The sequence below is a fragment of the Chlorocebus sabaeus genome, chromosome 12 (assembly GCF_047675955.1).
Source record: "Chlorocebus sabaeus isolate Y175 chromosome 12, mChlSab1.0.hap1, whole genome shotgun sequence".
Taxonomy (NCBI): Eukaryota; Metazoa; Chordata; class Mammalia; order Primates; family Cercopithecidae; genus Chlorocebus; species Chlorocebus sabaeus.
Window position 1 is genome coordinate 106,342,421 of NC_132915.1, and position 14,797 is coordinate 106,357,217.

At 45.6% G+C, this 14,797-nt stretch overlaps 1 protein-coding gene across 2 annotated transcripts in view; it reads left to right on the plus strand.

The window, feature by feature from the left end:
• The window catches only part of ABL1 (ABL proto-oncogene 1, non-receptor tyrosine kinase), a 178,930-nt gene that overhangs the window by 143,217 nt on the left and 20,916 nt on the right, over positions 1 to 14,797 (plus strand). For both annotated transcript variants that reach the window (XM_008005916.3, XM_008005917.3), the window contains exons 2-4: positions 1,679 to 1,852; positions 2,418 to 2,713; positions 11,028 to 11,300. In XM_008005916.3, the coding sequence (XP_008004107.1) occupies positions 1,679 to 1,852; positions 2,418 to 2,713; positions 11,028 to 11,300 (743 nt within the window). The remainder of the gene's footprint in view (positions 1 to 1,678; positions 1,853 to 2,417; positions 2,714 to 11,027; positions 11,301 to 14,797) is intronic.

A 14,797-nucleotide genomic window follows, 5' to 3' on the forward strand; every position in this document is an offset into this window, starting at 1 on the left:
GGCCTCCCAGTGTTCTAAGGTTATAGGCGTGAGCCACCATACCCGGCCCAGTTAGTGATCTTTAAATTGTAGCTCCTTAAATGAGTAATTTGGATTTCACTCCACAATGTTCTTAAACTGTTAAGATCTACTTTAGGTGATTTGATTTGCTGGTTTGCAAGAACCTGTCTACACATTGTCTTTAGCACAAAAAAATTCTGGAGAGTTTCAGCCCTATTAAAAGTAAAAAAGACAAGAAGAAACTTCAGAAACAAATAATAACCTATTTGACCCTGTAATGAATAATATTCACACATTTTCTAATTTAAGAGCTGTTGATTTCCAACTTCTAGAATCTGTTTCAGACAAAACATGGAAGAGTTTAGTAACAGTTTTTTCTATTCTGTAATAATAATTTACACAAGGTAAAAAAAAATGTACAGAAGATCATATTTGAGGATGGCCGTGGGGGCAAGAAAGCTGGAAGGACGGGTAGGATGTTAATAGCCTTGTCTTGTGAAGTAAGTCCTTCAGAGACACTGTCCTAGCTGGAAGAACAAGCAGTGAAGGTGTGTGTCTGTTGCTGAGAATAGGGCTCCAGTGATCTAGCTGATACTTAAGAGAGGTGGGGGTGATCACCAAAAAAACAGCTCTGCCTCTGGGAGCAGAGGACTGGGATAGAAAGTATTTATCTTTCATATTAAGCCCTTCTGCACAATTTGATTTTTCTTATTTATTTATTTTTTCTTTTTTTCTTTTTTGAGATGGAGTCTCACTCTGTTGCCCAGGCTGGAGTGCAGTGGCGCAATCTCAGCTCACTGCAACCTCCACCTCCCGGGTTCAAGCAGTTCTCCTGCCTCAGCCTCCCAAGTAGCTGGGACTACAGGCACCTGCCACCATGCCCGGCTAATTTTTGTATTTTTAGTAAAGACGGGGTTTCATCATGTTGGATCTCCTGACCTCATGATCCGCCCACCTCGGCCTCCCAAAGTGCTGGGATGACAGGCGTGAGCCCCCACGCCCGGCCTCTTTTTTTTTTTTTTTTTTTCCTTCTTTTTATTTTAAGATGGACTTTCTCATTACCCAGGCTGGAGTGCAGTGGCGCAGTCTCTGCTCACTGCAACCTCCGCCTCCTGGGTTCAAGCGGTTCTCCTGCCTCAGCCTCACGGGTAGCTGGGAGCATAGGCACGCACCACCATGCCCAGCTAATTTTTGTATGGCTAATAAAGACGGGGTTTCACCATGTTGGTCAAGTTGGTCTCAAACTTCTGACCTCAGGTGATCTGCCCACCTTGGCCTCCCAAAGTGCTGGGATTACGGGCGTGAGCCACCGTGCCCAGCTAAAACAAGAAACTTTCACTGCATATTTTAAGCAAAGGGAAACGCATATGTGGATAGACTGTTTTAATTTGACTACACTTATATTGAATCAATGAATTTTAAAAGCTCAAACTATTGGGGAACAATAATTACTACCTTGGAATGAAAATACTTAATGTTTTCCACAAGATTTAGTAAAGGAAGATTTTTTTTTAAACCACCTTAATAATAATAGTATGCATAGATGTTAATAAATGAAATAAATTAGGGATGTATAATGTTGGAAACATAAATATTTTTGCCTCTGAGAATAAAACTAATTTTTTCTCCCGATTTTCTCTTGCTTTTTCTTTTTTCTGTTCCCCCCTTTCTCTTCCAGAAGCCCTTCAGCGGCCAGTAGCATCTGACTTTGAGCCTCAGGGTCTGAGTGAAGCCGCTCGTTGGAACTCCAAGGAAAACCTTCTCGCTGGACCCAGTGAAAATGACCCCAACCTTTTCGTTGCACTGTATGATTTTGTGGCCAGTGGAGATAACACTCTAAGCATAACTAAAGGTAAAAGGGTTGTGGGCAGCTAGTGGTGGTTGCAGGAAACAGAGATCTGGGAATTGCGGCTTGACCTGCCACCCTTTGCTCATTGAAGGAGCAGCTTTGAAATCTGGAATGCAAGGATATCCAAAACAACAACTGCATGTTTCTAAGGGAGTCGCCTCTCCTTAGAAGAGTTCTTGTACAATAGCCCTGAGCAAAAACAGAACTTGCCCTATGTTTTATACTGAAAAGGACAGCTGAACAAAATACTGAATGCAATTTTTCCCCTAAGAAAAAGCATTATTTCCCTAAAATGTTGTCTTATATTAGGAACAGAGCACTTGAATAAACATAATTGATTATAAAAACTGAGGCTATATACTTGCCTCTCTGTTCCATACAAACGGGAAGCTTCAGATATAAATGTGTATTCTCATACACTTATAAATGCATATCTTTAAGTGGACTTGTTAAAATGAAATTGGTATTTAGGAATTTGGAAATCTTTAGTAGTTACACAAGAATCAGTGAACAAGAATGAAGCTGGTTTCCAGAGCTGATATGTCTGATTTGGTTCCTTTCTTCTAAGGTGAAAAGCTCCGGGTCTTAGGCTATAATCACAATGGGGAATGGTGTGAAGCCCAAACCAAAAATGGCCAAGGCTGGGTCCCAAGCAACTACATCACGCCAGTCAACAGTCTGGAGAAACACTCCTGGTATCATGGGCCTGTGTCCCGCAATGCCGCTGAGTATCTGCTGAGCAGCGGGATCAATGGCAGCTTCTTGGTGCGGGAGAGTGAGAGCAGTCCTGGCCAGAGGTCCATCTCGCTGAGATACGAAGGGAGGGTGTACCATTACAGGATCAACACTGCTTCTGATGGCAAGGTAGGGGACCCTTGGCAGGGGGGCTGAAGGGCCCGGGGCAGGGGAACCCAGAGGTCCTAGTGTCGGATTGATAAATTATTGCAGGAAAGCTCAACCAGGAAGGTGTTTAAAGAATCTTTCAAGTAAACAGTAGGAGTCATTCTGTTAGCCTTATGAAGACCCTTTATTGGTTCTGTGATACTACAAGTTCCTGGGCCCAGTATGATTCTCTTATTGTCTTGCTAGAGTTTTGTTGTTAGCAAGTTACTTAAAATAGGAGGAATATCTGTTGGGTTTTAGACATACCTTTTACAATAAGATTCTTCCTTAAAAATATATATATATTTTATAATGATAGTAATCATCCTCAATTAGAAAATTTCAAATAATAGATTAGCTTTCCCAGAGCGAAAGACCGCTTTAATATTCCCTCCCCCACAGAAGCCTGGCATGTGGGCTTCTTCCTGCAGATGAACACATTGATGGAGAGGTGTGTGGACATACGTGCATATACACTTGCAGTTTTCAGTGAAAACCGGGATCAGACCCACAGCTTACCAAACCCAAAGCATATTGTTGTAAGGGAGGTGGCGTATATGATTTTGTGGTCTTCATATAAATAGTCCTTCAGAGTCCATAAAGAGAAGGGAGGAGTTAACATTGACTGAGGTATTGCTGTAATACCTGCATCTTTGCATTAAAGAAAGGGAGGCATAAAGAGATCTTGCCGATATCAATGTAGTGAGACATTGATGGAATAGGCTTGGATCCCACAGTCTGCTCTATTGCACCAGGCTGTAGTTGAGGTACAGTGTAGATAGGTGGATTGGTGTGGTCCGGATGGTGTATGTTTGTTTTTAGTTGTTGTTTTTTTTTTTTTTTTTTTTTTTTTTTTGAGATAGAGTCTTGCTCTGTCACCCAGGCTGGAGTACAATGGTGCGAACTTGGCTCACTGCAACCTCTGCTTCCCGTGCTCAAGTGATCCTCCCACCTTAGCCTCCTCAGTAGTTGGGACCACAGGTGCACACCACCACACCCAGCTGTTCTTTGTTTGTTTGTTTGTTTGTTTTGAGATGGCATTTTCGCTCTCATTGCCCAGGCTGGAGTGCAATGGTGCGATCTCGGCTCACTGCAACCTCTGCCTCCCGGGTTCAGACACTTCTCCTGCCTCAGCCTCCCAAGTAGCTGGGATTACAGGCATACGCCACCACGCCTAGATAATTTTGTATTTTTAGTAGAGACAGGGTTTCACCATGTTGGTCAGGCTGGTCTCGAACTCCTGACCTCAGGTGATCCACCTGCCTCAGCATCCCAGAGTACTGAGATTACAGGCATGAGCCACCGTGCCCAGCTGTTTTTGTATGTTCAGTAGAGACAGGGTCTCGCCATGTTGCCCAGGTTAGTCTCAAACTCTTGAGCTCAAGCAGTCTGCCCTCCTTGGCCTCCCAAAATGCTGGGATTAAAGGCATGAGCCACTGCGCCCAGTCTATATTTTTTTTAATAGTATGTAATGCATGCATGTGGTTACAAAAATTCAAAAGAACAAGATGAATTACAGTAAAAAGTAGTCATCTCCTAAATCACTTTTCCTGCGCAGAGGCAAGCACTGTTACTAGTTCCTTCCAGAGTTACCTGGATATAGATGGATGGTATATAGATGTTTATATGGATGTTTATATTCAAAAAGGCACACAAATGATGCATGCTCCAGGCTGTTCTGCATCGTGCTTCTCCCGTGTGATAATACACCTTCGAGATTGTTTTATGGCAACAGGTTTAGAGCTGCCTCATCTTACCAGTGACTAGGTACCATGGGTGGACTGTCACTTATTTCAGTAGTCCCCTGCTGGTTGACTTTTAGGTTGCTTCCAATCTTTAGTTATTATAAATAATGCTGATATGAGGTGGCCTTCAAACCTTTTTAAAAATCTGGGTCTGCTGTAAGAAAAACTCATTTTATGTCACCACCCAGCCCTCACAATATAACAAAAGTTTCATAAAGTCTTACCTACCTTTACTGTGTGTAACGCACTCTGATTTTGTATTTCATTCTGTTCTGTTTCATTTTTTAAAAAATTCTGGTTGTAATCCACTAAATTTATTTCATAGACTGACTAGCGGCCCACGGCCTGGTTTGAAAATGTGCTGCGCGTGCTTCTTCGTGTGTGGTGTAAGTGTATGTAGATAAGTCGCTAGAACTGATTGAAGGTTATGTGCATTGCCAAGTCACCCTCTATAGAAATTGTACAAATTTGTTCTCCCACGAATAATCCACAAAAGGGCTTGTTTCCCCTTAACCCACACCAACAGTTTATTATTAGATATGTAAAAACATCTTTATCACTCTGACTGGCAAAGACTGGCATCTCATTATGTTGAATATGCATGTGGCATATTTCGAGTCATCTTTATGCCATTTAATAAATTCATCTTTTTCCTACATGTTAGAAATATACCAAGTGTGTATGTGTATGTGTATCTAGGCCTGTTGACCTCTCTGTTCTCTTCCGTTGGTCTGTCTGTATGCCAGTACCAAACTTGTAATTGCTGTAGCTTTATACTGTGTTGTGGTATCTGATAGGTTAGTCCCCATTTAGCTTTTTAACTTTTTTTTTTTTTAGCTGTCTTTACACATTCACTTGTACCACATGAATGTACATATACTTCCTTATTAAATGTTCTTATTTTTCTTCACATCCCAAAGTCTTCTGACTGAAGTCCTATTGCCCATATCTGATGCTTTCCACCACTGCAGAATTCTTTTTTTTTTTTTTTTTTTTGAGATGGAGTCTGGCTCTGTCGCCCAGGCTGGAGTGCAGTGGCTGGATCTCAGCTCACTGCAAGCTCCGCCTCCCGGGTTTACGCCATTCTCCTGCCTCAGCCTCCCGAGTAGCTGGGACTACAGGCGCCCACCACCTCGCCCGGCTAGTTTTTTTGTATTTTTTAGTAGAGACGGGGTTTCACCGTGTTCGCCAGGATGGTCTCGATCTCCTGACCTCGTGATCCGCCCGTCTCGGCCTCCCAAAGTTCTGGGATTACAGGCTTGAGCCACCGCGCCCGGCCTGCAGAATTCTTTAGTACCAACACCGCAGTGTGTATGTCGGACAACAGAGCCTGTTGTCCGTGTGTGACTAGACATGGGCCTGTCAGCTTGCTTTTTGGGTTATTGTTCTTATCCCGGAGGTGGAGCTGTGTCCTTCCATTCTGAGGGATGTACTTCAGGGCATTGGGCCCTTTGAAAGAGCCTTCAGACCACAAGGGTACCTTTCTAGTGAATCAGAACACCAGGGTGCACCACCCATAGGAGGTGATTTTCTGGAGCAGATAGCTTGCCTTGCATCTGTGCTATCTATCCAAGGCAAGTCATGCTGCACCAAGATAATCACTTGAGGTTTGCACTGAAGGGGATAATGGTTTCTTTTCCCTAGAGCTGTTTAATCAGCAACCTTGGAACAGATGCAGGCAGGCATGATCTAGTGTGACAGCTCATTAGCTAGGGGATGGTCTAAAATACTGTTCAAAGGGGCAAGGAAAGACCTGCATATGGGATACGTGATTTGCAGAATTTGAGATTCATCCAAAGAAGGAGAATCTGCCTAAGAGAGGCCTCTGTCTAAAAGCTAGTATGTGCCAGGTGGGTTTGTTTCATTCCAGGTAGAGCACAGGGAGCTCATCTGACTAGGCAGTGTCCGCCACTGGGCAACACATCACACTTTCCTTGGCGTCTTGCCTCCTCCCCCCCCCCCCGGCAAAGACTCTCCTATCAGCTGTTGGGCACCTGGGGACTTCTGAGCCCACAGCGTCATCCAGCAGACCTTCTGCGGAGGTTCCTTCCTGTGAGGGCCGCACTCGAGGAGGGTGTGCTGGGTGGGATCGTATCGCTGGAATGAGTGAACATCATTAGAGGGAGCTCCCACAGCTATGTGTGTGACCGCGTGGCTCGCCGCTGAAAAATGCTGCTCACATAGCAGAACTTTGATGCAGTCCTTTTTGGATTTCTAAGGCGAAAAGTTAAGACTGATAGGAGGAATAGGCTGGGGTTGAATAAGTTTGGTTCTTATTTTTAAATTAGTTCATCTTTAGAAAACAATTGAATTTAGAAGATTCTTCTATAAGGCCCCCAAGGATTTCTTTCTGCATCTTCCTTGTTGGTTCTTATTTGCCTCTCTCCTCATGTTCTGAGCTTTTCAGCAGCCCTTGTGGCTCATCAGTCAGCCCAGGACTACCAGCTCGGGGCTCAGAGTTGGGGACTGGGAGTTATGAGCTGGACTCTTGAAGGGGCCAATACTAAACTGAGCCATTGCCATTTCCTAGGAGCCTTGACAATCTCAAAACTCTTTGGTTACCCTGGGATTTGATTGTCATTTTTCTGATACTTTCCCAAAGTTGTAACCCTCCGTCGACATAGCAGAATTGAAGATTGATTTTTCTTCACCACCTCCTGCCTAAAGTTCTTAGTTCTGAATGTTTGTGTCCACACCTCATTGACTTCTGTGAGATACCCCTGTCACGTTCCTCAATTCCTTCTAGTCCTTAATAGAGTCTTTCCTTTTCTTGAAAGAAATTTGCCCAGTTGACATTTATTTTCATGGTCTGCTGAAGTGACAGATCCAGGGCCCTAAGCTTCAGCCGAGTGGCAGGAAGGGACCATTTACACAGCCTCTTGGATGTTTAAAGTTTACCCTCCCTGACAGTGGCTCAGCAGGCATAGACCTCCTGGTGAAAAGCTGAGCACATGGCTCACCTATTCCAGTGAAGGAGCTTTGGACCATTCTTTTGTACTGCAAGGCTTGCCTTCCTGCTGGTGTCTGAGCAGCTCTCAGGGGAACTTGCTTCCTGGCTGAGCAACCTGTAAACAGTATGTCTGAGGTGGGACTGCTGGGCCCAAGGCAGCCAAAGGTTGCACAGTCTAAGCTCTGTTAGCCTGTCAGTGTGGCTGTCAGAAGAAACACTGTTTTTTTTTTTTTTTTTTTGAGACAGAGCCTCACTCTGTCACCCAGGCTGGAGTACAGTGGCATGATCTTGACTCACTGCAACTTCTGCCTCCCAGGTTCAAGCGATTCTCCCGCCTCAGCCTCTCAAGTAGCTGAGACTACAGGTGCCCACCACCATGCCCGGCTAATTTTTGTATTTTTAGTAGAGATGGGGTTTCACCATGTCGGCCAGGCTGGTTTTGAACACCTGACCTCGTGATCTGCCCGCCTTGGCCTCCCAGAGTGCTGGGATTACAGGTATGAGCCACTGCTCCCAGCAAAACGCTGTTTCTAAGAGTTTCTTTGACAAGTCCTATCCTTCAGGTTCATGCATGATTAGGAAGAGGCAGCAGCCCTGGCTGAGCACCTGAGTGTTAATGGAACCAGATGCATAGCATAATGACATGGCATTCATGACACTGACTTTACTTTCTTCCCTGAACATGCCATGAATTCCTGATGATCACACAGTTCCCCAGCAAATGCTGCTCAAAACCTAGAACTAATCAGGAGCAAGCACCAGCCTTGACAGTTAGTGGGACACAGGGAAGATGGCTGTGAACCGAATATGCAGTGCCTTTGAGGGAGAATGGTTTTAATATTTAGGAAGTGTCAGTATGTAAGTTTTATGTTGAAAAATGAACTAAGTCACAAGGTCTGTAAATTTAATTATTGAAAAGGATAAAGTTGGGCCATTCAGTGAAACCTCCTGTAACTGAAATCTCTAACACAGTAGCCAATGGGGGAATCAAATGAGCCCAAGAAATTCTGCGTAAACTAGGACTTAGGGGAGCCATTAGCATTCCACGCTGGAGTGAAGGAACCAGATCTGCCAGTTGGGGAGCACTCCTTTGAGGCCTGTGCTTCCTGCTCCGACGGGAGAGAGGGATAATGAGAATTGCTCCCAGGTGCCCTGCCCTGGAGCCCAGCAGGCCACAAGGGCTCTTTGACCCTGTACTGTGCCTGTGATTTCCAAGGTGGGAGTGGTGCTCTGATTCCAGGAATATCTTGGAATGGCTTTTCTCACTTCTCTAGACTCCTTGGTAGGGAGCACACCATCAGCGCAGCTAACCTGAGAACAGGGGTTGGAGCACTTGCCACCTGCAGTGAAGTAATTGGACAGCTGACAGATTCTTCCAGAGGGTCAGGGATTGGGAGCTGACCCCAAGTCCCACTCCATTTTCTTTGTGTACAGCACTTGTGTTGGTGACTAGTACTGAAGAGAGTGAGTGGATGTCACTGTGTGAGTATGAAGCTAACAGCAGCCCTCAGCAGTGCCGACTTCCGCTCCCCGATGCATTCCTGTGCGCACGTTCGCAGGTCTGAGCGTGACTCATGGTCTGTCCCTAGAGCAGTTCACTCAGAGGCTTCTTCTCTTCTGTGCTCTCAAGAATAAAAGTGGGGCCGCCATGTCCTATAAAGTCTTGCCATTCAGAGGCCCTGTCTTGCAGAGGGATAAGCCAGTGTCCCCAGTCCACAATCCTTACTCCAGGAGCAAGTTCCTTGTCTTTCTGGACAAGTTTTGCATTTCTCAGAATTTTATTTTAGTAAGATTATTACCAAAAGATTGTAACCCCAAAGTGTGTGCCTTTGGCTTGCCTAAGTTTTTGGAATTCACTTGGTGTTATCTCCCCAAGCAAAACAAAAGAAAGAGAAACCTTCCTATTGACAAATCCTTTTTACCTTCTTGAGGGTTGTTAGTGGGACTAATTTGCATATTTCTTTGCTACCTTCTTTTAAAAACATTTTTCTTATTTGCTATTACAGACATACAGTAATGGTGCCTGACATAACCCACAGCCAAAGGCCTTGGCCTTGCTGCATATATTTCAGGCTTTTTCTTCCCTTTTCTTTTTTTTTAAGTAATAAGATATCACAGTTATAGTCGGGCGCACTGGCTCACACCTGTAATCCCAGCACTTTGGGAGGCCAAGGCAGGCAGATCACGAGGTCAGGAGATTGAGACCATCCCGGCTAACACGGCGAAACCTTGTCTCTACTAAAATTACGAAAAATTAGCCGGGCGTGGTGGTGGGCATCTGTCGTCCCAGCTACTCAGGAGACTGAGGCAGGAGAATCGCTTGAACCCGGGAGGCAGAGGTCACAGTGGGCCGAGATCGTGCCATTGCACTCTAGCCTGGGCTACACGGCGAGACTCCGTTTCCAAAAAAAAAAAAAAAAGATATTACAGTTACAGTGAAGCCTGATCCTGTTCCCTTTTCTCCCTCACGTCCCAAGCATTACCACTGTCCCAAATCTGTTCCTTCTTCCCACGTCTTTGCAGTTTGGGCAAGCCTTCTGAACGCCTAGTCGTGATTTTAAGTCCTTCTTTCCACCTTCAGTGAAGGGTGGCTGCCCTGAGCAAGCCAGTAGATTCAGTTATGTGCCTGGAGTCCAGATGTTTTATGTGGATTTTCATGTGGAATTGTTTTTGGTAAGGAAGTATTCCCTTGCCACACCAATGAAAAGAGAAGGAAACAGGTAGCTGGCACCCCCTGCATTGTTGCTTTCTGCCAGCCTGCTCCTTCTCCTTCCTCTCCATCTCTGTTGTGTCCAGATGCAAACTCTACATGGAGGGTTTGACCCTAGGTCCTCACCCGCTGTGGCTCTCACACGGGACTGAATGCACATGTGTTGTAAATCCTTCCTTTTGCTTCCTCGTGTTGGATGTGTTTAGTGGTTTTCATCTTCTGATCACTATTTCATTCTAGGTTTATCCCTTTTAAATTATAAATTAAATACATTCTTTGCTTTTCCTACCAGCAACTACCCACCAAGTTCTACTGTGTGTTAATTTAATCAACAGTTGTTTATTGAGTACTTACTACATGTTGATTTCCTGTACTCAACATTGGAATGAAAACAGCTTAAGGCTCTGCTTTCATGAAGCTTCCATGCTATTAGGTGGAGACAGACAGTAATTAAGCAGATAAACAGGAAATTATGAGCTAGTGGTGGGTCCATTGCTGAGAAGTAAGACAGGTGGTAGGATGACCTGTGCCGCATGATGACTTTAGATTGGATGGTTGGGGAAGACTTCACGGACATTAAAACTGGCTTTGGAACGGGAAGCAAGAACTGGGCATGGAAGATGAGGGGTTGGGAGATTTCAGGCAGAGGGAGCAGCAGCAGGTACAGAGGCCCTGAGGCCCTTTATTGTGTCTTTCTGCTTGAGCAAGTAACTTAGAGCACTCATAGAGAAAGACAGCAGCAGTGGTCTTCTAAACACTCTGTCCTGTGTGGAGAGCTGCTTATGTGAGGTTTTGCTGTGCAGTAAATTAAGGCTTAGCCAAACTGGCTCATGTGAGCTCTTTGAGCTTGCTTGTCTCTGTGGGCTGAAGGCTGTTCCCTGTTTCCTTCAGCTCTATGTCTCCTCCGAGAGCCGCTTCAACACCCTGGCCGAGTTGGTTCATCATCATTCGACAGTGGCCGACGGGCTCATCACCACGCTCCATTATCCAGCCCCCAAGCGCAACAAGCCCACCGTCTACGGTGTGTCCCCCAACTACGACAAGTGGGAGATGGAACGCACGGACATCACCATGAAGCACAAGCTGGGCGGGGGCCAGTACGGGGAGGTGTACGAGGGTGTGTGGAAGAAATACAGCTTGACAGTGGCCGTGAAGACCTTGAAGGTAGGCTGGGACCGCCGGGGCCGCCCAGGGTACTTGGCGGGGGCAAGGCGTCTACTGGCATTAGGCGATGCATCTGCCCAGAAGCCTACTTCCCGCCTGCTGTGCGAGGGCTTCATTGGTGCCACAGAAATGACTTTTCCGTCTTACATCATCCTTGTGTCTTTGTAGGAGTGGAATCATTCTCATAGTCCGAGTGTGTTTCCACACATAGTGAGAGCTGACAAGCGCGGAGGGGTTTTGGTGTAAAAAGATTGGTCATTTGGAGAAGTTTTCTCATTCTATGGCAAGATTCTTTTAAAGCCGTGGATTTCCATGCTGTTCGTGCGGCATGGAGATCACTTCCTACTGAGAGTTAAGGAGGAAAAAAACATCTCTGAGTTTTGAAAGATTTAACCAAAATGCATTTGACTCTTCTGTGGATTTTTGTTGGCTGATTTGGAAGGCAGGTGCCCTGGGCATCCCCAGTGGGTTCCAATTCTGCAGCTGCCGAGACTCCTGCAGGCAGAGGTGGAAGTGCCCCCGCTAGAAAGGCGTCCAGGAAACTCAATTTTTACCAACTCAGATAGTCTGGTCTTTCTTGTTAACTGGGACTTTACCTCTCCGCTAATGAATAGTGTTTGTAGTTTCCAGGCAGGTTTTTTTCTTCTTTTGAAGTTCTTTGAAACCCTTAGGACGCCAAGGGAAGGAAGTTTTCATTTTCAGCCCTCTGCGTTCTTCAAAATGTGTTCCAGGCTTTTCCCTGTGGCGAGGGTGTCCCCTAGTGTTGACTTACATTATTTCCACTTGTTTTAAATGAACTTTGATTACCTTGACCTGTGCACAGAAATCAACAGAGGGAGCCCCTTTTTAGAGCTATTAGAAAAGAACCGAAACATCCTCTGGGAAAAATAGAGCTTAATTTGTACACGTCTCAGAAGTCAGGTGCACAATTGAGACTGGTTGCAGCCACATGCCTGCCTTTTAGGGACTCTCTGACTGACCTGATGCCTTCACCCAAAGACATAGTGAAATGGGAAGTATGATTTCTGGCTGGTATAAAGTGGCTCCTTTAGAGAAGAGATCACATTCTTTAGTCCTGGAAACCAAAGGTGGCTCCCTGATCTCTTATTCAACATGTGCCTGTCTTTGGGCAGGACTGGCACTGGGGTGGCGGCATGGTTTGGGTTACTTTAAGGACCCTGGATATTTCTCAGATAGGACTCTTTTCTTTTCTCTTTCTTTTTGAGACAGAGTCTTACTCTGTTGCCTGGGTTGGAGTGCAGTGGCATGATCTCAGCTCACAGCAACCTCTGCCCCCCAGGTTTAAGCAATTCTCCTTCCTCAGCCTCATGAGTATCTGGGATTACAGGCACCTGCCACCACACCCAGCTAATTTTTGTATTTTTAGTAGAGACAGGGTTTCACTCTGTTGGCCAGGCCAGTCTTGAACTCCTGACCTCAAGTGATCTGCCTACCGTGGCCTCCCAGAGTGCTGGGATTATAGGCGTAAGCCACTACGCCCGGCCCTGGACTTTTTCTTAATTGAATAAATATTTATCAAGTTCCTCATTTCCATTTGACGGTTCCTGGGCTCAACACTGGGATTAGAAAATGAATGGGACAGAGTTCTTCACCTGAGGCATGGCGTGGTCCAGGTAGTAGAAGCAAGAATTGCAGCGCAGCAGTTCTCGGGACACCACCAGGGGGTGAACAAAGGAGGGACTGGGGGGCTGTGCAGGTGCCCCAGCTCCTTGGGTTGCACAGGGTTGAAGAGCAGACCCAAAAAATGGGGCCTTGACCGGGTCAGCAAACTGAGAAAGGCCTAGATTTCAGCACACTTTTACCAAGATTTGTAAAACAAAGGAAGGTTCAAAGTGCAAAATACACTAGATTTCAACCAGTAAAGGCTTGTCTGAAAACTTCCAAGCTCAGGTTGCACAACATGACATTTGAGGAAATGCTACTTCAGTAGATGGTGCTGTGGCATTGTTTTCTGAACACCTGAAGGAGGACACTCCAGAGGAGGGCACCTGTTGGAGACCAGTGTGGTTTGGGGGGTGGGTTTCTTATATATCACTGAATCTAAAGTGGGTGCCTTTCAGAGTGTGCTTTACTAATAATGTGTTACTCTGCTTTTAATTATACTTCTAATAATTTTTCCCAAGAGCCTAATTAACTTATGATCTCACAGTTGGTAAAGAATTACAGGATGTCATTGCGTGGATTTCTGTGGGCAGTCACCTGGAGTGGTATCTAATTAGGGAAAAGGCAGTATGTCCCTTTCTGGAGGTGTGTTAACTGAAAATACGGTACTAAGCAACTGCTAAATAAATCAGCCCTCCTTCCTCCCAGCCATGTGCAGATGGCCCTGCAGTATATTGCCTATTTGCCAAATAAGATTAGTGTAAATATTGGGCATTTACCTTTGCTATAGAAGCTGAAATTGCCGGGCACGGTGGCTTACACCTGTAATCCCAGCACTTTGGAAGGCGAAGGCTGGTGGATTGCTTGAGCCCAGGAGTTCAAGACCAGCCTGGGCAACATGGCAAAACTCTGCCTGTACAAAAAATACCAAAAAATTTAGCCAAGCCTGGTGGTACGTCTGTAGTCCGAGCTACAGGCTAGGACATGGGAGGATTACCTGAGCCCGGGAGGTTGAGGCTGTAGTGAGCTGTCATAGCGCCACTGCATTCCTGTCTGGGCAGCAGAGTGAGACCCCATTTCCAAAAAAAAAAAAAAGCTGAAATCCTGGAGTGGATTCTAAATCATGGCACTAGCTAACGTTCAGCTTTCATCGTGCCCTTACTGTGTGCCTGGCAGAGGCCTCTGTGCTTACTACACATTGCATCTCATTGAATCCTCACAACCTTAAGATCCTTCCAGGTTGAGCATCCTGAACCCTAAAATCCCAAATCCTAACTGCTCCCAAATCCAAAACTTTTTGAGCACCAGCATGCAGCTCAGAGGAAATGCATATTGGAACATTTCAGATTTTGAGTTTTCAAATTTGGGGTGCTCATCTGGTAATATAGTGCGGCGATCCCCAAATCTGCAAAGATCCGAGCTCTGAAACACTTGTAGTCCCAGGCCTTTCAGTTAAGGGACATTCACCCTGTATCAACATTTTAATGCTGAGAAAATGGAAGAGAGAGAGGTTAAGTGACTGACCTGGCATCACACAGCCAGGAGTGGCAGCATCAGGATTTGAACCGGGGCACTCAACTCGAGAGCTCAGCTCTTCTTTTTTTTAAATTGAACCCAGGTTCTTATTTCTCGAACACCATAAAAAAGCCACAGTTATGCCTTTAAAAAAAAATCACCTTTTCCCCCACTCTCCTCCCATCCAGCCTGTTTCCTATCGCTGGCTTCTCCAAGGACAGAGCCAGAGTCCTCCTTTGCCAGCAGGGGGAGCAAGGGCCTCCTTTTAACCATGACTCCATAGTGAACAAGTAAAACAGCCTTGGGTCATGTATCTTTCAGGCAGAAGGAAGAGGGAAGAGAACAGGAAAAAAGGAGGA